Raw genomic sequence first — 26328 nt, forward strand, 5'->3', positions numbered from 1 at the left:
CGCCGGCGGCAGAGTCGAAAATAGAGCCCCTAATGTTAAGAGCACTATAAGAACAGTTATTTTATGCAATTATTTTTATTTAATTTTCATATTTCACACTCATTTCATCAAGTTCAGAATTTGAATTTGTCCAATAATTTGGCTTATGACTAATTATCTGCAAAAGTAATAACATCAGCCACAGCTGTGCTTGTGTTTCGTACTAATGTTACACTCTAGCATGATAACATGCTAGAGTGTAAGATGGTAAACATGGTAAACAGCCTACCCACTAAATCACTCCACCAAAAGTGCTATAGCTCAAAAAACATTTTCTGCACTTCAGCTGTTATCCATCAGAATTTGTATTTAGCTGCTAGCTTAGCTGTAGACTAGTCTTCCTTGACTTGAAAGAATTGTTAAATCCTTCTCTTACTGCTAACAAGTCCCGTGAAAAGACCAAAACCAACAATGTGCATCTCTCAGTGTTCTCTGACTTCCTTTCTCTCAGAAATCCTTTAAAATCAGCTCACACAAAATAAATACAAATATATAGTACAGTACATACAAATAGTATATACAAAATATATAGTTTTTTTTTTCTTAAAAAGACACAATTTTTTCAGAAATCTGGTCGTCATAGTTTTTAGCAAATGTTACTCAAACAGGAGGAAATATTTTATTTGTTTGGAATTTTTTTCAGTGGCAGAATAATCCACATTTAATATGTGAATATATCTGGTACCAGAATGTTGTATATGGGATTGGGTAAAAAAAAAAATTAAAATAAAAAAAATAAATATATACTGTATTTGTGTGTGTTCATGGTATGGTAATGAATGAAACATGTCTTCCAGTGCAATAGTGTGGCTCACTGATGTGTTTTTAATAGTTTTTGGACAAAAATTGAGCTCTATGGCACAGAGTAGTTGTGTTTAACTGTGCATTCCACCCCCCTCCTCATCGTTATTTCGGAAGTTGAACTGAAGTGGATAAATGGTGGGTTTCCCCTGTTACGCTGCATTAATTGTTCATTTCATGGGTTAAATGAGCAAAGTCAATAATGAGGAGAAATTCTCATCCCATTATCGGCTTGGAGGTGCAAAGTGAACACATCAGCGATGAAGCCAACCATAAAGATGATTACTGCACTACTGGAGCCCCTGATGATCTACATTGTTCCTATTACAAACTCCTCTTCTCTTAGCAGTTGAGGGATTAACTGAAGACGACTGGTGCAAAGTGGATTTCTTCCACCTTGTCCACCATCACTCATTGTCATAATGATACATGGCCTGATGAGACATTCTGTGCTGACAAAAGGCCTCCATCCTCAGTCTTTTGTTCTTTATATCTCTTTCAGAAAATCAGAGACACAAATGCATCACCCTTAGTACTGAAAGCACATAAATCTTGTTTTAAGAGGCTTGTCTCTCCTAAGATTCTGTCAGACAAAGCCTGTGGCTTTTCTTTTTTACCTCAATCCTTGGTTGGTTGACTATTGTGTCTTCACCAAAATAATAGTTTTATAGATCAGCATGGATGTATGCTATAATCAGCGGTGACAAAGATGAAGCTGTCAGGGGAGAGTAGAAACTGAAGATCTCTAGTCCTGGCTTTGGGTAACATCCTGCATATTGCTTGCATACGTGTATTGTTTTTCCTGTTTTATTTTGGTAACTAACTTCTCCTATCATTTAAGTTGCCCTTGTGTATTTTCCCATCTTCCTGAGTATTCACACCTGTGTCTCTTTACTTACCAGCTGCTGAGCTTCCCCATATTTTATCAGTTGAGCATATCAGTGACAACATATATATTTATTTTTAATTCAATTCAAAATGTGGCATAATGTGAAAAGAATATATATACTTCACATACAAAAATTGTAGTGAATTTCAAAAGTAAAATGTGCAATACAAAGGCAAAAAAACAGAACGTGTATGCACTATTTTTCCTCTCAAGAAAACATAAAATAGATTTAAACAATGTGTCATGGAGGATTTGCAATACTATAACCCTCTCCTTGCTAAATTCTATTCAATCTACTACCCCTGACCTTAAATTAAAATTATTGTACTGGTAAGTGTTCCAAAACCATTTATAAAAGAGTAAGTTCAAATAAATACTATATTAAAAGTATATGTAAATCAAGTGTGTTCTGGAGGGAGTAGGGGAGTATCTTGGAGTCTTTGCAGGATCAGAATTCACAATCCAAATAGCTTAGTTGAAGAGACTTTTCTGAATCTCTGGGCATGGGTGGAGAGTGGACTTGAGTTTTGTATATTTAAGGTTTTTCTAACGGTTTTACATGGATTTTAATATAAAACTCACTCAATTTTTACTTGTTTACTTTTACTTGTACACATAGTGACAAAATGATTGCTATTATTTTCGTATGATAAGTTTCTCGGAGTGGCACAGTAGCGCGTGCCTCACAGCAAGAAGGTTGCCGGTTTGATCCCCGGGCGGGGCCTTTCTGTGTGCATGTTCTTCCCGTGCATGCGTGGGTTCTCTCCGGGTACTCCGGCTTCCTCCCACAGAGCAGAAACATGCTCATTAGGTTGATTGGTGACTCTAAATTGCCCCTAGGGGTGAGTGTGAGTCTTTGCATGTTGCCCTACAATCGGCTGGCGACCGGTCCAGGGTGTACCCCGCCTCTCGCCCGTTGAAGCTGGGATAGGCTCCAGCCGCCCCGCAACTCCGAAAGGGATAGGCAGTATAGAAAACGGATGGATGGAAGTTTCTCCGATCAGACACTCACATTTGAATTGTACTGTGACATTTCTTTCAGTCAACTCACAAAGGTCATGGTTGTTTTGAAAGATAATTCCTTTTCCACTCTTTTTTTTTGTCTAAATTGAGACTTTTCCTGGACTTTCTTTTCCAAAGAATGAAGTTGAGGCACTCCAGCTTCAGATTTACAGCTCATATTGTTTTGTGAACATCAATCTTTTGTTTTAATAGCGTCTCATTTGTTCACATGCCAGCATTGCAAAATGAAGCCGTAATTACTGGCCTTAATTGATGTGGTTTTACCACCTCAAATGATACTTCAGAGCTCTCCTCCCCCCTCACTGTACAGGTCCCACTGCTGTTGTTTGCACTATATTTCTCCAGCTATTGATTGCTATTATGGTAAATCCAATGGGCACAATGGAACTCTATCAGCAAAATGCAGGTTAATTATCTCACGGTCAATCACCTTGGAATCTTCACAAAGAGATGGTTGTTCTCTCTTTAATGCCTAACGTTAAATTGTAAATACAAATTATTATCTGTGCCCCATTACTTTGCTAATAAGAAAGGCATTCATTAATAGAAGATGACCTCCAATTTTCCACAGATTGTATTTGCAACATTTTAAACAACTAAAAACTAAAGAATTTCTCGTGCGTTTGTTGTTCTTTTTCTGTATATGTATATTTTGTGAACAGTGCATTAAGAGCACTGTTCAAGTTAGCTGTCTTACATAGCTAAATGAGATGAAAGTGTTTTGCCACTACATAAAAGCAAATTTGCAAAGTTTACTCAAGATTTTATTTCATCGTATGATATAAATAATACATTTAGAATTAACTAAGTAGTTTACAATGGATGTACAGATAAGACATTAGAAACTTTTTTGAAAGTTGTATTTCCTGCTGTTAGAGAGCTGTCAGAGTAGCTCGAGATAAATTAGCCTTTTTTGAAGGTGCGGAGGTGTATTGATGCAAGGAATGAAAGTTAATGGAATTGATTATGGATACCGTGTTGCTTTCTGCAGGGACTCCGGTGAATCGGATTCCTATCATGGCCAAGCAGGTGTTGGACCTCTACATGCTCTACAAGCTTGTCACAGAAAAAGGCGGCTTAGTGGAAGTCATCAATAAGAAAATATGGCGTGAGATCACCAAAGGCCTTAACCTTCCTACCTCCATCACCAGTGCAGCTTTCACTCTCCGAACACAGTGAGTACAAGCCCAGATGATAACCCTAGATCAGTGGTCCCCAACCTTTTTTGTGCAAAGGACCGGTTTAATGTCAGACAATATTTTCACGGACCGGCCATTGAGGTGTGGCGGATAAATACATCAAAATAAAATGATACGACCGTCTGCCCCTCTGCTCTCTTTATACATCGAAGCTCTGCCCCCTAATGCTCTCTGGTCGCTATGGTAACACTTAAACATGCCTTCAAAATATGATACAGATACACAACAAAAATTAGTAAAAAAGTGCATGAAAAATCTAACTCACCTTAACGTAATTGTGTCTCAATGTCTTCTGCTATTTCCTCAATGCGCCGAGTAATGGTGCTAGCCGACAGAGGCACCTGTGCTATCTTTTTAATCGCATCCTCTCCTAGAAGTTCACGACAAATGTCTTTAGTGGCGGGCAGGATCAATTCTTCACCAACAGTGAATGGCTTCTTAGCCTTAGCAATACGGTTAGCCACCAAATATGATGCTCTCAGTGCACTTGCATTTGTTGATGTGGTGGCCCTTAGTAATTTTTGGCCCTTAACATTTCTGTCCTTCCTGTTCCCGCTTTTTTCTTTCAAAAAATTCCAAAGGCTTGTCTTTTAATGCAGGGTGCTTGGTCTGCCAGTGGCGAAGCAGTTTTGAAGGCTTCACTGCCTCATTAGAGAGTCGATCGCCACATATAATGCAGAGCAGGCTTGGTGCGTGGGAATCACCTGTCGCGATAAATCCATATTTTAAGTAGGACTCCTGGTACTGTCTGTTAAATGCAGCTTTCTTTCTCTTTTAAGTCATAGGCTCATCCTCTCCCTCCTCACTGGGCCTTTTTCCCTTCGCAAAGAAACTTTCTAACGATGTCTGTTTTTTGCTGATTTTGCTAGCTTGACTGTAAAATTTCAGTGGCAGTGTGTCACATGACCGAGATGTACCGCAAAGAAAACTAATTTTTCAAAATAAAGCATCATTCAGACTCAGATAATAAATGAAACGGAAATAATGTAAGTTATTTATTCTTTCTGTGTGGCCCCGTACCGAATGACCCACGGACCGGTACCAGTCCACGGCCCGGGGGTTGGGGATCACTGCCCTAGATGACTGATAATCTGGACTCACACTGCTTTCCTAACATCAGGTCAACCACATGAATGAGATACTTTGTTGTTTATATTGTAAATAGTGGTTTGCTTCAGTTCATCTGCTCTGATTGAAATATTACCATTTCTTTCCTTTGAAATGCCTATCAAAGATTACATTTGGTTACCTGTGTCCGAGGGCTATCTTGCAGACTTTGATTTTGAGCCCTCTACGCACACTTTCTATAAGTCTGTGGTCTAGTCATCTGTGGAACTATCCATAGTTCTTAGCATTGTGACATTAAGCACAAAGTAAAAAAAAAAAAAAAAAAAAAAAGCATAGTATCATACATCTAAGTGTATGATACTATTTCGACATACTGCAGTAACTTGATTAATTGACAGTTATCTCTTGTCCACTTTGTAAGGCAAAAACCTGGAAGATGTTCAGATTAGGCAGTTGGTCCCTTCAGACATGAAGAACATAAAAAAAGTAAAATAAAATGTTTCATAACCACAACTTAACATGAGATGTTGCAAAGTGTTGTCCCATTCCTATTTGCACCATTTTGGGCCTGTGTAGCCTCTTGTGCTCAACCATTTACCAGGTCACACCAACTTTGACCATAAGGGTTCAGTGCTTGAGGCTGTATGGGTGGGTGACATTGTGATTGGGCCACATTGTCAAGCAGCCTGATCTCAAAGGGCCTGTCCAATTAGCTCTCCTCCCCTCCCTCTCTCCCTTTCAATCCAGAGCAGGTTCCATCAACAGGAAACTGATGTTCTAATGCAGGGAGGAACCACGACGTGAATATATGGCCCCCAAATGTAAATATATGACATCTCAAATATGAATATGTAATACCCAGATTATGCTGCCAAATTAACACAGATGGTGTCACTTTTTAGGGTAAGTTCAAGTGTTATGAAATACTGAAAGCCAATCCACTGCATCATCAACACAATAAGCATAGAATGTATAGCAATAATGGAAAGCAACAGTTTCTCATCACAATAACCATTTCCATGGTTAATTACCATGCAGTTTTCTTACATTGGTAATTATTAGGCTCACAGCAAACACGCATTGATACATGGAGTGTTGCGTGCATGTCCATTTCGCTTTTTGTCATTTCACACACAGTTTTATCTGTTTTTCTGGGATAGAACATTCCAGTTTCAATATTTGGATGGCTAGACAAGACCACTTCTGTGATCCATGATCATTTGGAACACTTCTAAATTTTAGTGTGGCACTCCTGGTCAAGACATCTGAATGGAAATATTCCTATACTACAAACTGTGTACGTCTATAGGTTTATAAGTTGGTCATATTTGACTTTGTTAACATGCTGTAGCCATAACCAATCATATGATATTATAAACTATAAACCAATCAATGCATTTACATGCACTAACTGGAGTAGTGCTTGCAGTTACAGGGATACAAAGATAAATTAGGTTACATGGGTAATCAGAGAACATGTCTACATGTTGTACTAGTAACCTGGTTAGCAGTGTTGGGGGTAACGAGTTACAAAGTAACAAATTACAGCAACAATATTACTATTATAGGTAACGAAGTAAAGTAATGCATTACACTCAAAATATTGGTAACTACACTACTCAGGAACGCGCTTTCGTGCGTTACCCAAGCCATTTTTACCAGTCCAAAAAGTTCTGTTTTAGTGGCGCATGCACGCTTCCTGCCTGTGTGCTTGTCAGGGCACTGTTGCCACAGAGACCGATTTGACTGACTTGAGTGACATAGCTGCTGTGGTGCGTAGAAAGAGGAAAGAAGGAAAATGGATGAGATGGAGACAGAGGCAGGAGGGTTCAGCCAGTGGCGATATTCACAAGCAAAAAGTGTCTTTCAACTGCTGCAAACTCCGTGAGAAAAATGTTAAAGCATTTGACAGGCCAGCATCGCACTACAAAACTTGCGAAAGATCCTGCTGGCCAGTCAGTTGAAGACACTCATCCCACACCAACCCGGCCTAAACAAGCTAAGATTTTCCAGCGTCTTGTTCTTGGAGCGCAGACGGTAACACAAAAGGAAATGAACAAACTTGTTGCCGGGTACATTGTGAAAGACATGCTTCCCCTGTCCACTATTGAATCGCCAAGGTTTAGAAAAATGCTGGAGAAAATACCTACCACTCGCATGCCAATGTCAGACAGGAAAACATTTTCCCAATACCTAGACAGATGTTATTCTGACATAGAATCCAATCTCAAAAGATTGTTTGAGTCCTTGGATCATGTTACAACAAGTGCGGATATTTGGTCCGCCAACAACAAAAGTTACTTAGGAATGACCGCTCACTGGACTGACAACATTAGTTTTAAACGTCAGAAGGCAGCTCTAGCTTGTAAGAGAGTGAGAGGAAGCCACACATACAATGTCATAGCTAATGAAATAGAACAGATTCATTCAGCCAATAGACTATCGCATAAAGTCTTAGCATGCGTCACAGATAATGGCAGCAATTTTTTAAAAGCCTTCAGAATGTTTGAATCCCAACTTGATCATGATGGGTCTGACTCTGACAAGCTATCCGATGATGATGAGGAAGTCACTTTTACTGATGTTTCTGAAGTACTCTCTACAGAATCAGACGAGACATTTTCATTGCCGCCTGTGCATCGCATACACTGAACCTGATCTCAAAAAATGACCTTCAGATATGGCTGAGTAGTAACAATGACTGTAAAGCAGTTTACAGAAGTGCTCTCACCAAGTACACAGCTCTCTGGACGAAAACTAGTCGCTCTACTGTGGTTTCAGACCAGGTTGAGGAAGTCATCAAAAGAATGATCATCATGCCCACTACTACATGATGGAACTCAACTCATGACACCCTGTCCCTCATCATAGAGATCCCTATCAGAGATTTAAATACCATTTGCTCCAGACTGTGGGCTCTATTTTCGCCCCCACCGCTGGCGGGGCGCAAGGAGCCCACCCCATGCAGTGGTATTTTCGTGCAGTGTAGGCGGGTTCGCAGCGCACTTGGTATTATGGTAAACCGAGGTGCACAGAGGTACACTAGGATGGGCGTTGTGGCGCAGTAGGGGGAGGTGTCGGCAAAATCAGCCGGCGGATTTGGATTTTTGGTCCATTTCGGTCCACGGCGGTGGCGTAAAAGTGCGCCCACGTCACCAATACCTCACAGGCAGGTTTCCGCATTTCACTGCGATCAGTAATTAGCAACAGCCACGATTCAATGCAACTATCTGAGTCAGCACATACAATCAGACCTAAAATTATATATTTTGATCAGTATCTCATCTGACCACATCACAAGCACGTTTGGCACGTGTCATGGTCACAACTTGACTGAATGTACACAGGTGAAACAGGGATGTCTGGTGATCTGTGACTCAAATTGCCTGATGACAAACGTGTATGCCACTTTCCCCGGGTTGGCACCTGACTCGTTCATCCTAGCGGATTCTAGCATCCCTACAGTCTTTCAGGGGATACCCATCTGGATGGGTGGCTGCTAGGTGATAACGGCTATCCACTGAAAACGTGGTTGATGACGCCATATATCACAGCTTCAACAAGATGGCATGGTTTTAACGGTGTTTTCAGCAGTGCTTGGTCAGTCATCGAACACACATTTGGGGTTCTCAAAATGTGTTTTAGATGTCTGGACCGGAGAGGTGGTTCATTAACATACAGCCCTCTGTTGGTGCATTCTTCGTGGCATGTTGCGTTTTACACAACATGGCTATACGACGTGGATGTCACTATGAACTCACGGAGGACACATTAAGGGACTTAAGACAGAGAGAGTCCGAACTGCATGTGCCGTGTCAACTGGGAGAGCAGCAGAGCACACGGGAGAGGAGGGAGCACCTCGCCGCCCAGCTTTGTCATAAAGTGAGTATTTGCAGTTTAATCAGTTCAAAAAACATCTGACGATCAATAACTTTCCACACTAAACAGACAGACAGTATTGAAATAAATTTTGTGAGGCCATAGATATGGCCACTGCGAGCCTGGACTTCCCGGACCAGAACGTTAGTCTCCTCCTGGGAGACATCAGACAGTTTTCTGTGCGGGCTCAGTCATCCTTGAAACTTGCCATGCGCCTCGCCAGCGGCGTTATTAAAGGTGAGGCGAGGAGCTGGTGTGATTGCTGAAGATTGGACTCGGCTGTGTCAAACCCACTCCACGCCTTCTCCCCTCCCTCCTTCCGAGTTGCGTCGCTGGGTGGGACTGAGATGAGAAGGGGGAGGAGTGGCGCCGGCAGCGCAGTGCACGAAAATACCAAAGTCTGCGCCACCACGCCGCATCTGGGAAGCGGACCTGACATCGCGCCTCATCTCCGCTGCGCCGGTGGCGGAATCAAAAATAGAGCCCCGGGTGTTAAATGCATCACTGAGCGAGAGTATCAGTTCCTGCAGGAATATTGTACAGTGTCAAAATCTCTTGCTGCTGCATTAGACATACTACAAGGTGAAGATGATTGCTACTATGGCACCCTCCTGCCAACCTTGGAGATTCTCATGTTCAAGTTGCTGAAAGATGGCCTCTCTCAGATGACAGCTGGCATGCCTGGAACTATTATACAGCTAAACACATATTGAATACCCCTAACATAATCTACAGTGTAAGCTATAGCAGTTATATAGCCGATATTTATGAGGTTTTAAAAAGCTGGACCCTTCAGTGAACTTGTTAAGGCTATGCAGCCGCCGAGTATTAGGACCCAGAGATGCAGAAACCAGAGGCAGGGATTGTGTAAAACCAGGTATAAATTTATTAACAAAACGAAGAACATAAAACACGCTCAACGAGCGGATAAACAAACAAACAATAGGCGCACTCAAATGGAGTGGGAAACGAAGCAAACAAAAGATGCACTCAAACAGAGTGGGTGAACAGAGGGAGCACCGACGGAGCGGGTTTGACACGAGGCACGCGTGGAAGTGGCAGGCAGACACTGAAACAAAAGAAAACAAAGCACAATAAATGGCTAGAAAAATGATGGACAAAAAAATGACTTTTTCTAACAAGGTGAGGAAGACAAAGAGACTCGTAATTACGGACCAACAATCAGACATCGACATGGGAATGAGGAATAATCCGGCAACGAGGAGAAGAAGGTCCATGTCTTAAATACTCTCCCTGATCAAGGGAGAGTGACTGCAGGTGAGTAGCAGTGGGAGGAGCTGGCAGCAGGTGAGGGGCTGCCCGGCCACGTCGCCAGGGGTAGACAGACAGACACACACACAGGGGGTGCTTTTCATTACATAAATTGGTCTCCTCGTCTCCTCCACTCGCTTCCTCTCCTCGCGTCTTAGCTCCGCCCAGCGAGGACATGAAAGAGGGATGCGAGGAAGGGACGTGAGGACGGAGGAAACGAATCTCCGAAATGAAAAATCCTCGCTCCACAGCGTCAGTCCGAAGCGACGTCACTTACTGATGACGTTTGCACAGCTGTAAAAGCTGTAAAACGTGATATTATGGTCAGATCTGCAGTCAGACTGTTCTACTCCTGATTGCTATTGATGAGGTTTCAATTATATGCCGTTAGAGGCATAACAGAGGACGGCTGTGTGGTAGATTAAACCAACAGCCTTGTAGCCTTGCTTTAAAATAAATATATACCAAGAATTTTCATTAATTTCTTGGTGACAGATACAATTGTTAAAAGGACACAGTTGAAACAAGAATCAAGATTACATTTGTGAAGACCTGCTCCCGCCATGATTCAAACGTGTGGCACATACGACACGCCCCTTAAATAATAAAAGACTTCCGCGTAGGCTACACCGGTGTATCCTCACTCTGATCTCCTTCAGAAGCCTCCTCGCTCCTTGCTCCTCGTCTCCTTCAGGTGAAGGCACAATTCAACGTAATGAAAAGCACCCAGGGAAAAGGGAGAGGAGACACACAGGGAGAGACAGGAAGCCAGGATCACAACAGAACTGTAGCCTATATGTTTGTCTAATCTAGTATACATACTGTTTCATATCACAGGCGATCAAAGGCAGATTTTCATCCATCTTGGACATCAAGGATGCTCTCATGGCTGCTGCCACAATGTCCAAATTCAAGCTTTGCTGGCTCAATGATGAAAAGAGAAGAGATGCTGTTAAAAGCCTGCTAATTTCTGAGTGTTGTGCCCGGCTTCCTGATGAGCCACAGATTGGACCAGCAGTTCAGAGCCCAACCACCTCCAGTCACACAATGACTTTTTTGATTGAAGAGGAATTATAGAAGTCGTGGAGTACTTAAAATTGTCTGGATCCGACTGGGAGGTTCTCTCCAGGTTCCCTAGGATTAAGAATATTGCACAGCAATACAACACTGGTACAGCACACAATACCATCAAGTGCGCCTGTCGAAAGGCTTTTCAGCCTGGGCAGTATTGTTCTGACCCCAAGGAGGAACAGGCTGTTGGGTAAAAGATTTTTAGAGACTTTTGCTCATGCCATACAATTGCTATTTGGAAGACTAGAGAAAAAATTATAAACTTCATGGGATAAAGTGCACTTTCTGTTTATTTGGACAATGGGATGAAGTGGATTTTCTGTTTATTTAATTGCTTTTTCTGTTTCTATTTTTTGGGTTTACGTATATTTCTGTTTCTATTTATGGGAAAAAGTGCCATTTGTTTTTCTATATTTCTTAAATCACTACAATGATTCCTATAATAAGCTGGTTTTGTTCTCAGGAGTAGGCCCACATTTTGTTTAGTGGGGTCTCATGTTTCCAAAAGCCTGTTTTTGAATCTTAATGCTACTGCAACTGCTAATTGACACACCTGAATGTCCCCACCAAGCATAGCCTCTTGTATTGTTTGAGAATTTTAAAGTAAGACATTTCTTTGGTCAGACAGTGTGGAGAGGGTTACTGTTTGTCAAGTTTTACATGTGTACTATACACTAGCCTGTGTGGAAAGGCTAAGAGATGCTCTTTATTTATTGTTCTTTCATTTTGTTTTATATGTATACATTAGCCTGTGGAAAGGCTAAGAGATGCCCTTTATTAAAATTTGAAAATAAAGTGATGAAAGGGCCATGATGTTTGTCCATATATCTTTGTGGTAAATTTTGACATTTGCTTTAAAAAAATGGAAAGTACTTTTCAAATGCAGTAACTAGGAAAGTAATCTAGTTAGAATTTTTTAGAAGCAACTAGTAACTTGTAACTAGTTACTTTTTCTGAGTAACTAACACTGCTAGTTATTTTGCAGTTGCAGCACATCAGTAACCAGGCTTCCGTCCTTTCACCGACCTTATTTTGGAAACATGGCTTTTAACTATAGTGACAGAAGATGCTATGTTGGTCCCAGCTTATTATTTGTTTATATTATATTTGTGGTGTGTGTGTGTGTGTGTGTGTGTGTGTGTGTGTGTGTGTGTGTGTGTATAAATTTAACAAATATCAAATGTTCGGAAGTGGAAACAAATGCATTAAGACCTTTAGAGGCTTCTTTGTGTTACTTTTAATTTCAATTATGCTGCGTAATTTTTATTTCAATAACGCAGTCGCGGCGCAAAGTCAGGTCCACTTCACCGATGGGGCGGGCGGCGCAGACTTTGGTATTTTCATGCACTGCGCTGCCGGCGCATCTACTCTCCCTTCTCATCTCAGTCCCACCCAGTGGCACAACTCGGAAGGAGTGAGGGGAGAAGGCATGGAGTGGGTTTGACACAGCCGAGTCAAATCTTCAGCAATCACACCAGCTCCTCGCTTCACCTTTAAAATGCCGCTGGCGAGGCGCATGGCAAGTTTGGAGGATGACTGAGCCCGCGCAGGTAAGTGTCCGATGCCCAAACTTCTCCCAGGAGGAGACTGACGTCACTACACATGGTAAATCCTTGGCGGCCTCCTCCTCCTCAAAGCAATGATGTACTCCATCTTTGTAGATAACATTAAGCATTACTATGATTACATTTGTATTTGGAATAAAATGGGTAACAGCGGACAACAATCATCACTTTTTTTTTTTTCATGTGTCTCTGTCTCTTGAGTGCTCTGAGATAGTTGCAGTATATATGCTCTGTAGGATGCCACGGCTGTTTCTGGTTGGCATAGCAACGTTAATTGGTTAGTTTGCATCCCAGTTTCACCTGTGTACATTCGGTCAGGTTGACCATTACGCGTGCCGAACGCGCTTGCGATGTGGTCAGATGAGATACTGATCAAAATATATAAATTTATGTCTGACTGTATGTGCTGACTCAGATAGTTGCATTGAATTGTGGCTGTTGCTAATTATTGATTGCAGTGAAATGCCAGACACTGTGGAAACCTGCCTGTGAGGTGTGAGGTGAGCGCACGAGTCCGCTGGTTTGTGAAAATCCGCTTACCCAGCGGTGCGACGCTGGCGCACAGATCTGGGGTGGCGAGCTTTCAGCGCACTTTTACAATTCCGGCGTGGACCAAAATGGAAAGAAAATCCAAATCTACCAACTGATTATGCCGACAACTCCCCCTACTGCGCCGCAACGCCCATCCTGGCAGACCTCTGTACACCTCGGTTTAGCAAAATACCAAGTGAGCTGTGCGCCTGCCTGCTTTGCAAGAAAATACCACTGATCAGGGTGCGCAGCCTGCACTGCGCTGGCGGCGGAATCAAAAACAGAGCCCAGAGCAAGCAGTTGTCACACTTCAAGAATAGACTGCAAACTATAAATGGACTGCACTTATATAGTGCTTTTCTAGTTTACTTAGACCAGCAACAACAGAAGCCACTCTCACATGCTAACCCTAACCCTGATTTTGGATGAGATAGAGCATTATTATCTTTTGTAAACTGTGCTCAGTGCTTGAAACCAAGACAACTGAACTGGAAATGAAGCAATTTTTTGATGATGATTGACAACATGTGACACAATGAGAAAAAGCAGAATAAAACATTGAATTCTTCTTCTTTCATGCAGGTATATGAAATATCTCTACCCATATGAATGTGAAAAGCGGGGACTGAGTTCCCCTGGTGAGCTTCAGGCAGCTATCGACAGCAACCGTCGGGAAGGCCGTCGGCAGACCTATGGCTCCACTGTCTTCAGTTACTCTCCTGTGGACACACCCACCCTCCTTACTTCACCAAAGATACAGGTGTCTCACCTGTCTTTGCCCACTCAAAACAGTGGCCATATCTCAGAGATGCCTGCCATCAAGAAAGGTAATATAAGACAATACAAGATATCAGTATCTTGCATACAGAAGTAATAAATTACAAGATAATTTTAAGGCATGACGAAATAAGACAATACCACAAAATCTCAACAAACAAATTCTGACTTCTGAGTCACTTAGTAAAGGAACTTGTTCCTCCAATCCTTGTTGCTCTGATATTTTTAAACAAGCGGTTGCCCAGTGGTGATTTATGTGTAAAAAGCATTACGTTCACTTTACACACTGAATTCTGCAGCGACCTTCAGATTGAGACTACACTGATTAATTGGCTATCACTTTTTTCTTTTGAAGGGTGGTGCCCAGAGGTTATTTAATGCAAGTTAAATTGTGTTTAGTTATTTAATATATATACTGACTATTTCTGATAACTGGAAGTGACTTTGAGTTAAAGCTATATAATATCAAACAATGGCACATGTGAATGATACATAGCACATTCATATTACTGATAATGATAATAATCAAAATTAACTTTATAACAAACAGTTCAATCTTGAGTTTACCCAGGCTAAAAGAGCCAACAGCGTATCGGAGCAAAAAATCTGTTGAATTAATGAAGATTAAATGATTTCTTATGAAAATTGTAATTCAATGTGATACTATAATAGGTTTGTAAGACAGAAAATCAGTAAATTTGTGAATTACTAATGAAGTAATCCAGCTTCCTCCATTTAAATTCTAGCAAAGCCAAGACAAACAGAAGGTATTTATCTTAAGAGTTTGACAGCCTAAAACTCTCCTCAGTGCATTTGGGTACACTAAGACATTGAACTGCACCTGTGCACAGAGCTAGTTAGGCTATATAATCATGTTAGGCTTGCAGCCACCAAGTAATAGGACCCAGAGATGCAGAAACCAGAGGCAAGAATTATGTAAAAACAAGAACGATTTATTAACAAACAAAATAACAGAAAACGCGCTCAACGAGCGGATAACTAACAAACAAAATGCGCACTCAAAAGGAGTGGGAGACGAAGAAACAAAAGGCGCACTCAAACGGAGTGGATGAACAGAAGGAGCACCGACGGAGCAGGTTTGACACAAGGCACGCGTGGAAGCGGCAGGCAGACACTGAAACAAAAGAAAACCACAGCACAATAAATGGCTGGAAAAAACGATGGACCAAAAACAAAGACTTTTCTTAACTAGGAGAGGTAGACAAAGAGACTCGTACTTACAGACCAAACAACCAGATATCGACCATGGCATAAGGAATAATCCGGCAATGAGGAGAAGCAGGTCTATGTCTTTTATACTCTCCCTGATGAAGGGAGAGTGAATGCAGGTGAGTCGCTGTGGGAGGAGCTGGCAGCAGGTGAGGGGCTGCCCGGCCACGACTCCAGGGGTAGACAGGCAGACACACACACAGGGAAAAAGGGAGAGGCCACTGGGAGAGACAGGAAGGCAGGATCATAACAAATCATCTTTTTTCCTATTTTAAAGAAATCCCTTCAACAGTAGAATACTCAGTGAGTTTATAAACATAGCATACATGAAGGGCTGTGAACATGATGGCGCCTGTGTGTATGGCTGGCCATCTGCTGCTCGTGCAGTGTTTGGTGTTTTTATTCTTTTTAACCATCGGCACTAAACAAATCGAGTCTCTGTTGGTGTATGATCACCAGTCCCTTTTGTTTCTCTGACAGAATGTCAGAGATCTAGGTGCTTTTAATCACAGTGGAGAGATGTGTGTCTGGTCCCACGCATGAACATGGACACACATTAGACCTTGTCCTCTCTCATGGGTTATCTGTGTCTAACTTGGAGATCTGTGACGACATGATTTCTGATCATATGCCTGTCTTGTTTGAAGTTGCTCTCTCCTATGCCAAGGTTAAATTTTAAGTTAAATCTAGTGCTCCTGCTCAGAGACGTCGGATTTTTAACTCTTGTTCTGCCGGTCAGTTCTCTGTGCCTTTTGATCAGCTCTGTGTCCGTCCTGCCTCTGTTAACACAGGGGAGCTCAGCTCCTGGTTTCACTCCTCCTGCCGAACCATACTGGACTCTGTGGCTCCATTAAAAATTGTGCAGCCCAAAGCTAAATCTGAGCCCTGGATTAATGAAAGAACTCGCACAGCTAGACAGAAGTGCTGCAAAGCTGAGCGCAAGTGGAAGACGGACAAGCTGCAGGTTTCTTTCTAAATCCTAAAGGACTTTTGGCGCTGCTACCAGAGCACTGTTAAAGAGTCCAAAAGAAAATACCTGTCAAACATCATTAAGTCCAATCGTCACAACCCGTGCGTGTTATTTAAAACCATTGACACTGTTCTTAATCCCCCACAGCCTGTCAGCTTGGAGGCATCTTCTGAAATGTGCAATAGCTTCCTGCACTTTTTCATTGATAAGGTTGCTACTGCTAGGGCTCTCATCTCACCTCCTACATCTGATCCTTCTGACCCTGTCCCATTTTCTGTAGCTCTTGATAAGTTTGAGCCCATGTCTCTGTCGTTTTTAGAAGATCTGGTCTCCCTGTGACGCTGTCTCTCCTCGTCTTTTCAAATAGGTTTTCCCTAGTATAGGGTAGTCAGTTTTAGCTATCATTAACAGCAGTCTGTCTTGTTCTTGTGTTGTTCCTGTAAGTTTTAAACATGCAGTGGTGCAACCCCTACTTAAGAAACCTGGCCTTGATTGCAGCGTGTTGGCCAACTTTAGGCCCATCTCCAAGTTGCCTTTTATTTCTAAAATCTTGGAGAAAGTTGTGCACGCTCAGTTGAAGTCTCTCCTGGATGAGCATGGTGTCCTGGGGCCCGTTTCACAAAGCAGGTTTTGTGAAAACTCTGAGTTTGTTAAGCCTGAAATGAAGGAAACTCTGAGTTTTCCGTTTCACAAAGGGAGGTAACTCAAACCAGAGGAGGAGGGGTAACTCTAGCCTGTTTCACAGAGAGAAGTAACTTAAACTCTCGGTCAGTTACCATGGTAACAGACTCTATGAACCTAACCTGGTCGGGACCAGGTTTTTCTCAATGAACCTCGAGTTTCTCTCTGTCTCCGCCCTCTGTCAGCCACACGTTTTTTGATTTCCTCATTCATTCAGTCAGCAGGCGAGTTTTGGTATAACATAGTTCTGCCGTCTGTTATTTAAAAAAAAATCAGCCAGTCAGCGTATATGAGAAGTCCACTTTTCCACTATGGCATGTCCTTTTGACAACGATCCCGTGGATGAAGGTGCAGCATTACTGCGCAGGGAATTAAATATTCGTCGGGAGATGGTTATCAGACCACGCATAGATGTTCTGGCATTTCCAGACCGTTATGTTTTACCGTTTCACATCGCAGTCCATCACCTACATCCACAACCTAATCCGTCCTTATATCTGCAACATTACCAGCCGTAGTCATGCTCTCACATCCCAGCAGATATTGTGTGTTGCGCTGCGTTTCTTTGCAAATGGGAGTTTTTTGTACAACATCGGAGATGCAGAGCACTTAAGCAAGGCAACTGTATGCAGGGCGGTCAGAAAAGTTTGCCTCGCCTTGAAACGGCTATTACCCATCTTCGTGGTTTTCCCTGGACATAAACCTGTCAGAGTCATCAAGGAGGAGTTCCACAGGATTGCAGGTGAATGATGTAAAGATCCAAATGAATTTTAAATTATATTCCATTAATGACATTGTGCTGCAATCTCAGAATGGGATTAGTAATTTTAATTTCTTTTAGGATTCCCCAGTGTGATTGGCTGCATAGATGGCACACACATCCCCATCACGGCTCCCTCGCATAATGAAGCAGATTATGTGAATAGGAAGTCCATTCACAGCATAAATGTGCAGGTACATGTAGATTGACTACTGTTTCAAAAATGTTAAAGACTGCATCATAATTCAACATCTAGCATTCTCTGCACTGTCAAGATCGTATGTGATGCTGCATACTTAATTTCCAATGTGGAGGCCAAGTGGCCTGGGTCTGTTCATGACTCAAGGATTTATCGCGAGTCTAACCTGAGCAACAGGCTGCAACGTGGTAAGCAGCCTAAAGATTTGCACAATATAATTCACCTGTCTCCCTCCTTTAATATACTCTGATGTGTCCCCTACACATTACAGGAGAGTTTGATAGCCTTCTGCTGGGTAGAGGTTACCCCTGCCAACCCAGGCTGCTCACTCCTTACCCTGACCCTGAACCAGGCCCCCAACAGAACTTCAACTGGGCTCACTGCAGGACAAGAGCCTGGGTGGAGATGACCATAGGCCTGCTGAAAGCCCGTTTCCAGTGCCTACGTCACCTCAGGGTGACCCCTGAGAGGGCCTGTGATATTATTGTGGCATGTGTTGTTCTTCATAATATTGCCACTATTAGAGGAGAGCGACACCCTGCCCTACAAATTGAAGACCCTGATGATGACCCCATCCACCTGCCAGCTATGCAGGACAGCAGAGCAGTCAGAGACACCATATGCCATAGTCACTTCAGGAATTGAGTCACCATCATCACCATCACCATCACCACAGCAGTCAAATAAAGACACAATACACACTTCATTTGGTCTTCTTTATTTCCTCCAAATAAAAGAGCTAGATTAGTTAATGTTCCAATAGTTAACATAATTAACATAATTCACCTGTGACCATGCACCCACCTCTAATTTGTGTTCCAGTATTTCAGTTTCTAAATCTGCCTTCCTAATCTGGCGCTCCAAGTATTGCATTTCTTTGTTGGTTTTTTGGATTTTTTTTTCAGCAGGTGAATTTTATAAATCTCTTTTACTGGTAACTGGGAATACATAAGGAGGACATTAAATTATACAGTTGCACATGAATTCCACAGAATGAACCTCTGGTGTTTACTGAACATCCATCTTACTGTGTCAATCTGTGCTGTGGAAGTTGAGTGACTCTCCTGCTGCTGCCCAGCCATGCCCTGTTAAAGAGGATGAGAATGTGTTAATACTTCAGTGTAGGCTAAATGTCACACTCTATATTGTTGTTGAATGTTAAGAAATGTAAATGGGAAGAGAACTATCAGTAACATATCAAGATGTTACCTCTATAGGCCTTTCTGGATCCCCCTCTGTAAAGGCAGCAGACACAGTTTCTTCATGCTCTTCATCCTAGATGAGTGATAAGTTTCAGTATACTTAAACTACCATTTGGCAAAATCTTTGGAGTATTGCCTACTTACAGTCACAAGGTCTGTTGTGGCATGAGAGGGCTCCACCAGGCAGATAGCACCATCAGAATCTGTTGGGACCAAAAAAGACATGAAAGACATGAATATTTTTATGAATAGGCTTAAAAGAGATATATAGGCCTAGGCATATTACACTTTATAAAGGCCTTCCGAAATTGTGGCTTAGGGCCAGCTCCTCTGCCTCTGTTAGAGGTGGCCGTGCTGGGCCACCACCCATTTTGCGGGCATCTGCCTTCTCTCTGTTGGCTGAGCAGAAGTCTGTGTTAGTTTAAATAGGCTTAATTATTTAACAGAATATGATATAGATGAGAAGACATTTATGTGTGTGAAAACAGCATTACGTTGGGGATAAAACAACAGCCACTTAATATTTACTTTACAATGTAAAACATGATCAAAATGAGGTACCCCTATTTAATTATGCCGGGGTCTTACCTGTTTGAACAATGTTTTTATATTTCATCTTAAACTGCTGCCAAGTGTGCTTCTCCCCCGCGGGATTGCACCTGCATGAAATAAATTAATAAGCTACCATTCAAGCAGTTTTCCCCTGTAATATTATTGTGATTGCAAAGGACTGCATTTAAACTTACGCATTGACCCGAGCAGCAATGTTTTCCCACGCCGTCTCTCTCTCTCTTTTGCGGCTGCAGCGGTGTTGCACTTTTTTCTAAAAAAGTGTTGAAACTCGCTGTATGAGCGCATTAAGATTTCTAGCTCCAGAGCGGTAAAAAACGCAGCCCTCCTCTTCCCCGTTGCCATGGTGACTCGTCGAATCGGGGCTCCATTGATGTTGGCTTTTTATAGTCGTGGTGCATGCGCTTAACTCTGAGTTGACTTACTCTGAGTTGATTGAACTAACCCAAATCACCTGTTCTGAAACTGGAAACTCTGAGTTTCCTATCTCAGGCTAGATCAACTCGAGGTTCAGGATTAGACTCGGAGTTTGTTGAACCTCCTTTGTGAAACGGGCCCCTGGAGGCCTTTCAATCTGGTTTTAAAACTCTGCATCTGTCAGCATTATTAAGAGTTTTTTAACGATATCCTCCTGGCTACTGACTCTGGTGACCATGTAATCCTGGTTCTGTTGGACCTAACTGCAGCCTTTGACACTGTGAGCACCCTAGTGGCTGGGTTACTTCACCTAGTGGGCATCTGTGGTACTGCCCTGGAGTGGTTCAAACCTTATCTGGCCGACAGGAGTATGACTGTAAGCCTTGGAAATTCGGAGTCCAGCTCTGCTCCACTACTGTATGGGTTCCACAGGGGTCTATTGTAGGGCCCCTGCTCTTCTCTCTATATTTACTGCCTCTGGGCTCCATCCTGAGAAAGCATGGCATCTCTTTTCATTGTTATGCTGACAACAGTCAGATATATGTGCCGCTGAAAAAGAAAAATGCCTTCTCCCTCACACCACTTCTGTCGTGTCTCGAAGACATCAAAGCCTGGATGGCCTTGAACTTTTTGAATTTCAATGAAAAAAAAAAACAAAAATGGAAGTGATGGTGTTTGGCCCCAGTGGCCCTTGTAAACCTCCCCCTGTTGACTTGGGCCCTTTGGCAGGCTATGTAAAGCCAACAGTCTCAAACTTGGGTTTTAAGATGGACAGTGATTTTAAATTGGATTGACAAATTAGTGCTGTAGTGAAGTCCAGCTTTTTCCTTGCACAATAGCACTTGGAAACAGTAATCCATGCCTTTATCACATCTTGGCTGGATTACTGTAATGCACTTTATTTTGGAGACAGCCAGTCTTCCCTCGCACGCCTCCAGCTGGTGCAAAATGCAGCCGCTCGCCTCTTAACTGGAGTGCGTAAGAGGGAGCACAGAACTCCCATCCTGGCCTCCCTTCAATGGCTACCTGTGCACTTTAGGGTCCATTTCAAGATTCTTTTATGTGTTTTTAAATCCTTAAATGGTCTCGCCCCGCCGTACATCTCTGAGCTCCTTCACCTCTGCGCTCCTGCTCGATGCCTCAGGTCAGCTGATCTACTGTACCTGGAGGTACCGAGATCAAAACAGAAGCTCAGAGGGGACAGAGCTTTTTCTGTGGTGACTCCAAAATTATGGAACGAGCTACCATAAAACATTAGACAAGCCCTGTCACTGTCCATTTTTAAAACTCGTCTTAAAACCCACTTTTATTCCTTGGCTTTCAACCCCACATGAGACTCCGCTCTTGTTTTACTGTCTTATGGTTTGCTTTTACTTATTGTTTTATTGTTTTTAATTGTTTTTAAAAACAATACAATTATTTTAGTGTTTATTCCTGTTTTATTTTATTTTATTTATTTTATTCTTTTTATATTGTATTGTCTATATATGTACAACACTTTGTTCAACTGTGGTTGTTTTTAAAGTGCTATATAAATAAAGTTAGAAGGACAAGCCCCTGGCTAAAGCCCTGGGATGAATTGTACTCCATCTGAGTGCACAATTAAGAATTAATATGACCAGATGCCAAGCAAGTAGAACATGAACAGGAGGAAAACTTATAATTTAACAGAGTTGTTATTGTCGGCCATAAAGAGGATTCTGACCAGTTTGAAGGAATTCAAGCCAACAAACCTGAGAATCAAACTTCCAGCTCAGAAACACTCAAATGTGGAAGTTGCTGCAGGACAACATAATTTTCTTTCAGTTACTTTGCAAATATTGCAGATACACAGCAAATGATCATTTTGAGCTTTTAAGTAATAGCACAGCAAGATTGAGATCTAGATTTTTGGTTCCAGTTCTAACAATATGAAATGTTATAAAAACAATGTGACTCCCAGCAACTTTTAAAAACACCTAACCAGAGAGCAAAAATGCAGAATGTGAAAGAGCAGTGTTGTGTCAACACCAGGACAAAGTGCAAAATAATAATAATAATGCTAAGACATACATTATGACAGTTTCTGAAAATGTCATGTGAATGTTTTAAACTTACATCTTTTTCATTATGTATGTCACATTATTCTTTGTACCACATTATCTTTATACACCAAAGACAAGATGCAAGTTGTTAAAGTTGACAGCACAGAATATTATCTTCCTCATCAGACTCATTTAAGGATAGGTGACACAGCCTATTTAGATGACTTTTGTCTAAGCATGCATATGTGTGTTTGGACTCAACTTTCGACTTTCGCTGCAGAAGAGCCCATGATGGCCAGTTGCCTGCCGAGCCAATTGGCCCATCCTATCTCACCCAGCGGCCATCGTACTGCCCAAGCAGCGGCAGCTCAGGCAGCAGTGGCCATTCAGGCAGCAGCCCTGGGACAGCTTAGAGAGAAGCTGGAGAGTGGTGAACCGCCAGAGAAAAAGATGATGTTCATGGCAGAGGAGCAGCAGAGGATCATGCAGCATGCCTTGCACCAGAACCTATTGGCAATGGCCACCCAGCTGCCCCTCAATATCAAACTCAACAACAGAGGTGAGACACGACACTGACAGGTGGTTTGAGCATATAAACTCCACACAGCAATCTGTGTGGACTTTATATGCTCTCTCTCTGACTTCTTGGGAGAGAGTTTATATGCTCTCTCTCTGACTTCTTGCCCTAATTTGCAATAATTTAGTAGTGTCCAGGGGTGTAGCCAGGATTTAAGAAATGCAGAAAATTTGTTAATTTTTTCAGACCACAAGCCCTCTAAAAAAAAATTAAAAGTCACTATTTAAATTTAAACAATCTAAAAACTAGTGCTGTCAAAAATATTGCGTTATTAACGTGTTAACGCAAATCAGTTTGAACAACATCATTTTTTATCGCAAGATTAATGTTCTTTGTGACCTAGTAACTTGTAGTTTTTGATAAGCTGTGGCTACTGCTAGTAACTTAAGAAAAACTACAGGATCCGGTTGTAAAACGGAAACAAAACAATAGCACGTGTTTGCTCTTGCCTGCTCGCTAGCTGTAAAAGAGTAGGGCACCGGTTTGTGTGGATGTCAAGTGCGAAACGTCGAAACGGATGAGAACAAGATTCTGAATGGAAAGTTTAGTTTCAGAAAGTTGCGAGATGGGTCGACTGACAAGACCAAAGTTATCTGTGTGTATTGTCAGTGTGAACTGAATTATCACCGTAGCACATCCAGTCTGAAATACCACTTGATGGCCAAACACACGGCGAATGCAAATTCTACTCCGCCTCCTTGTCAAAAGCAGGCAACAATGGATGGCTTTCGAAAGAGGCATATGGATAGAAAGGAAAGGAAAGTTTAAGCCATGGTTTAACTGCACTATAGCCTGAGTCCTAATTTACAATGATGTACATTTTGTAACTTTATTTTGTATTACCCTGTTTGATCTTTGCTTTTTTGCAACCAAATATTTATTTTTTTGTCATCTGTTTATTGACAGTGTTAAATTGTGTGAGATTTTATCCATTCAAATGTGAATGACTGCTCACTACACATTGTTGTTTTCAATTAAAAAACATTTGCACCAAGCAAGCCTATCCACTTTCCATGTTGATAAGAATATTGAAATTATAATTTAAGGGACATTTAGAATAGATAAAAAAAACTATGACATTCATGAGATTAATCGTGATTAAATATTTTAATCGACTGACAGCACTAGTAAAAACCACTAAGTGCAATTTGTGTTAAATTGTAGAATATAAACTACTCCTTTGATTGTTAAAATCCCCAAATTCCCCAAAACAATAGGGAGAACATGACCTCTGTGTCCTCAACGGTAACTACTGTACAGCTCTGTTATTTTCATTATTGTCAACAAATCTCCTGAAAAGACTCAAACCAAAAGTGATTAACCCAGTAACAAGTATTGTCTGTGTATGAAGGTCTGATATATCTTATTCCTCTCTGCAATAGAGCTCCATTGTTTCCCAAAAACTAATAAAAAGACATTAAAGAACCACACTGTTATACTGGGTGACATGTTCCTTCAGTGTCACACACACAGGGCTCTATTTTCGATTCCGCTGCCGGCGTGTTGCAGGCTGCGCACCCCACGCAGTGGTATTTTCGTGCAGCGCAGTGCATGGCACACTTGGTATTTTGGTAAACCGAAGTGTACAGAGGTGCGCCAGGACGGGTGTTGCGGCGCAGTAGGGGGAGGTGTCGGCATAATCTGCCGGCGGCTTTGGATTTTCATTCTATTTCAGTCCACGTAGGCGGGGCAAAAGTTGTGAAAGCTCGCCACTCCAGATCTGGTCAACTCTGTGTTTTCATAAACCGCCGGAGTCGTGCGTTCACATCACTAATACCTCACAGGCAGGTTTCCACAGTGTCTGGCATTTCACTGCAACTATCTGAGTCAGCACATACAGTCAGACCTAAATTTATATATTTTGATCAGTATCTCATCTGACCACATCTGACCACATCGAGTGACCATTACGCATACGGCATGCGTAATGGTCACTCACCCAGACAGAATGTACACAGGTGAAACAGGGATGTCTGGTGATCTGTGACTCAAATTGCCTGGTGACAAACGTGTATGCCACTTTCCTCAGGTCGGCACATGACTCGTTCATCCCAGCGAATTCTAGCATCCCTACAGTCTTTCAGGGGGACACCCCTCTGGATGGGTGGCTGCTAGGTGATAACGGCTATCTACTGAAAACGTGGTTGATGACGCCATATATCACACTTTCAACAAGATGGCAGCGTGGTTTTAACGGTGTTTTCAGCAGTGCTCGGTCACTCATCGAACGCACACTGCGATCAATAATTAGCAACAGCCACAATTCAATGCGATTTTCTGAGTCAGCACATACAGTCAGACATAAATTTATATATTTTTGATCAGTATCTCATCTGACCACATCGCAAGCGTGTTCGGCACACATAATGGTCACTCACCCTGACCAAATGTACACAGGTGACACAGGGATGCAAACTAATCAATTAACGTCGCTGTGCCAACCAGAGACAGCCGTGGCATCCTACAGAGCATATATACTGCATCTATCTCAGAGCACTCGAGAGACAGAGAGAGACAGACACATGGAAAAAAACGTAAGTGATGATTTGAGGAGGATGAGGAGGAGGCTGAGGATTTACCATCTAAGGACCTCATATTTAGACATGAGTGACGTCAGTCTCCTCCTGGGAGAAGTTTGGGCGTCGGACACTTTCCAGCGTGGGCTCAGTCTCCTCGAAACTTGCCATGCGCCTCGCCAGCGGTGTTTTTAAAGGTGAGGAGCTGGTGTGATTGGTGAAGATTTGACTCGGCTGTGTCAAACCCACTCCACGCCTTGTCCCCTCCCTCTTTCTGAGTTGCGCCGCTGGGTGGGACTGAGATGAGAAGGGGGAGTAGATGTGCCGGCAGTGCAGTGCACGAAAATACCAAAGTCTCTGCCACCACACCCCATCGGCGAGGCAGACCTGACTTTGCGCTGCGCCTGCGCCGTGCCGGTGGCGGAAATGAAAATAGAGCCCACAGTGTAGTTTCTGTTTTAACTCAGTCCCACATACACTGTCCTGCTCTCCCAAGTAATCATTAGAGTACCAAATGTGGAGTAGTCCACCACTCAGGAGGAGGTAGTGCGGTTTTCCACCTATCAGAAGGTCGGTGGTTCAATCCTTGGCTTCATCAGTCCACTTGGCGAAGTATCCTGGTATACTGAACCCCAAAACTGCCCCCCATGCTGTGCCATCGGTGTGTGAGTGGATAACACTGGTAATAAGCAGGTGGCTGAGCCACCATTTTATGAATGTGTGTGTGAAATTGTGAATGCAGACTCTTGAGTTGTAAAAGCACTTCAAAGCGTTATATAAATACAGTCCATTTATCATTCTAGTCCAACGATCACCCAAAATGCTATTACAACACTGTCTGCATTCACCCACTCACATTCAAAAAATGGTGGCTAGGCCATCTGCTTATTATGAACTTGCAATCATTCACACACTGATGGCACAGTATCGTGAACGATTTGTTGTTTGGTATCTTGCCCAAGAATATCAAACCACTGACCTTCTGATAAGTGGATGACCGCTCTGCCTCCTGAGCCACAGCCTAATTTTGATGTATAATTCAAAATCGGGTGTTATGTGTCATATTGA

General features: G+C 42.3%; 1 protein-coding gene across 2 annotated transcripts in view; it reads left to right on the forward strand.

The window, feature by feature from the left end:
• Nucleotides 1-26328, forward strand: part of arid3c (AT rich interactive domain 3C (BRIGHT-like)) — a 111144-nt gene that overhangs the window by 80343 nt on the left and 4473 nt on the right. Inside the window, exons 4-6 of one of the 2 annotated variants that reach the window (XM_070965362.1) lie at nucleotides 3744-3927; nucleotides 13920-14164; nucleotides 22448-22726. In XM_070965362.1, the coding sequence (XP_070821463.1) occupies nucleotides 3744-3927; nucleotides 13920-14164; nucleotides 22448-22726 (708 nt within the window). The remainder of the gene's footprint in view (nucleotides 1-3743; nucleotides 3928-13919; nucleotides 14165-22447; nucleotides 22727-26328) is intronic. The other variant, XM_070965363.1, reaches the window with a different exon arrangement.

Source organism: Chaetodon trifascialis, chromosome 6 (assembly GCF_039877785.1).
Source record: "Chaetodon trifascialis isolate fChaTrf1 chromosome 6, fChaTrf1.hap1, whole genome shotgun sequence".
Lineage (NCBI taxonomy): Eukaryota > Metazoa > Chordata > Actinopteri > Chaetodontiformes > Chaetodontidae > Chaetodon > Chaetodon trifascialis.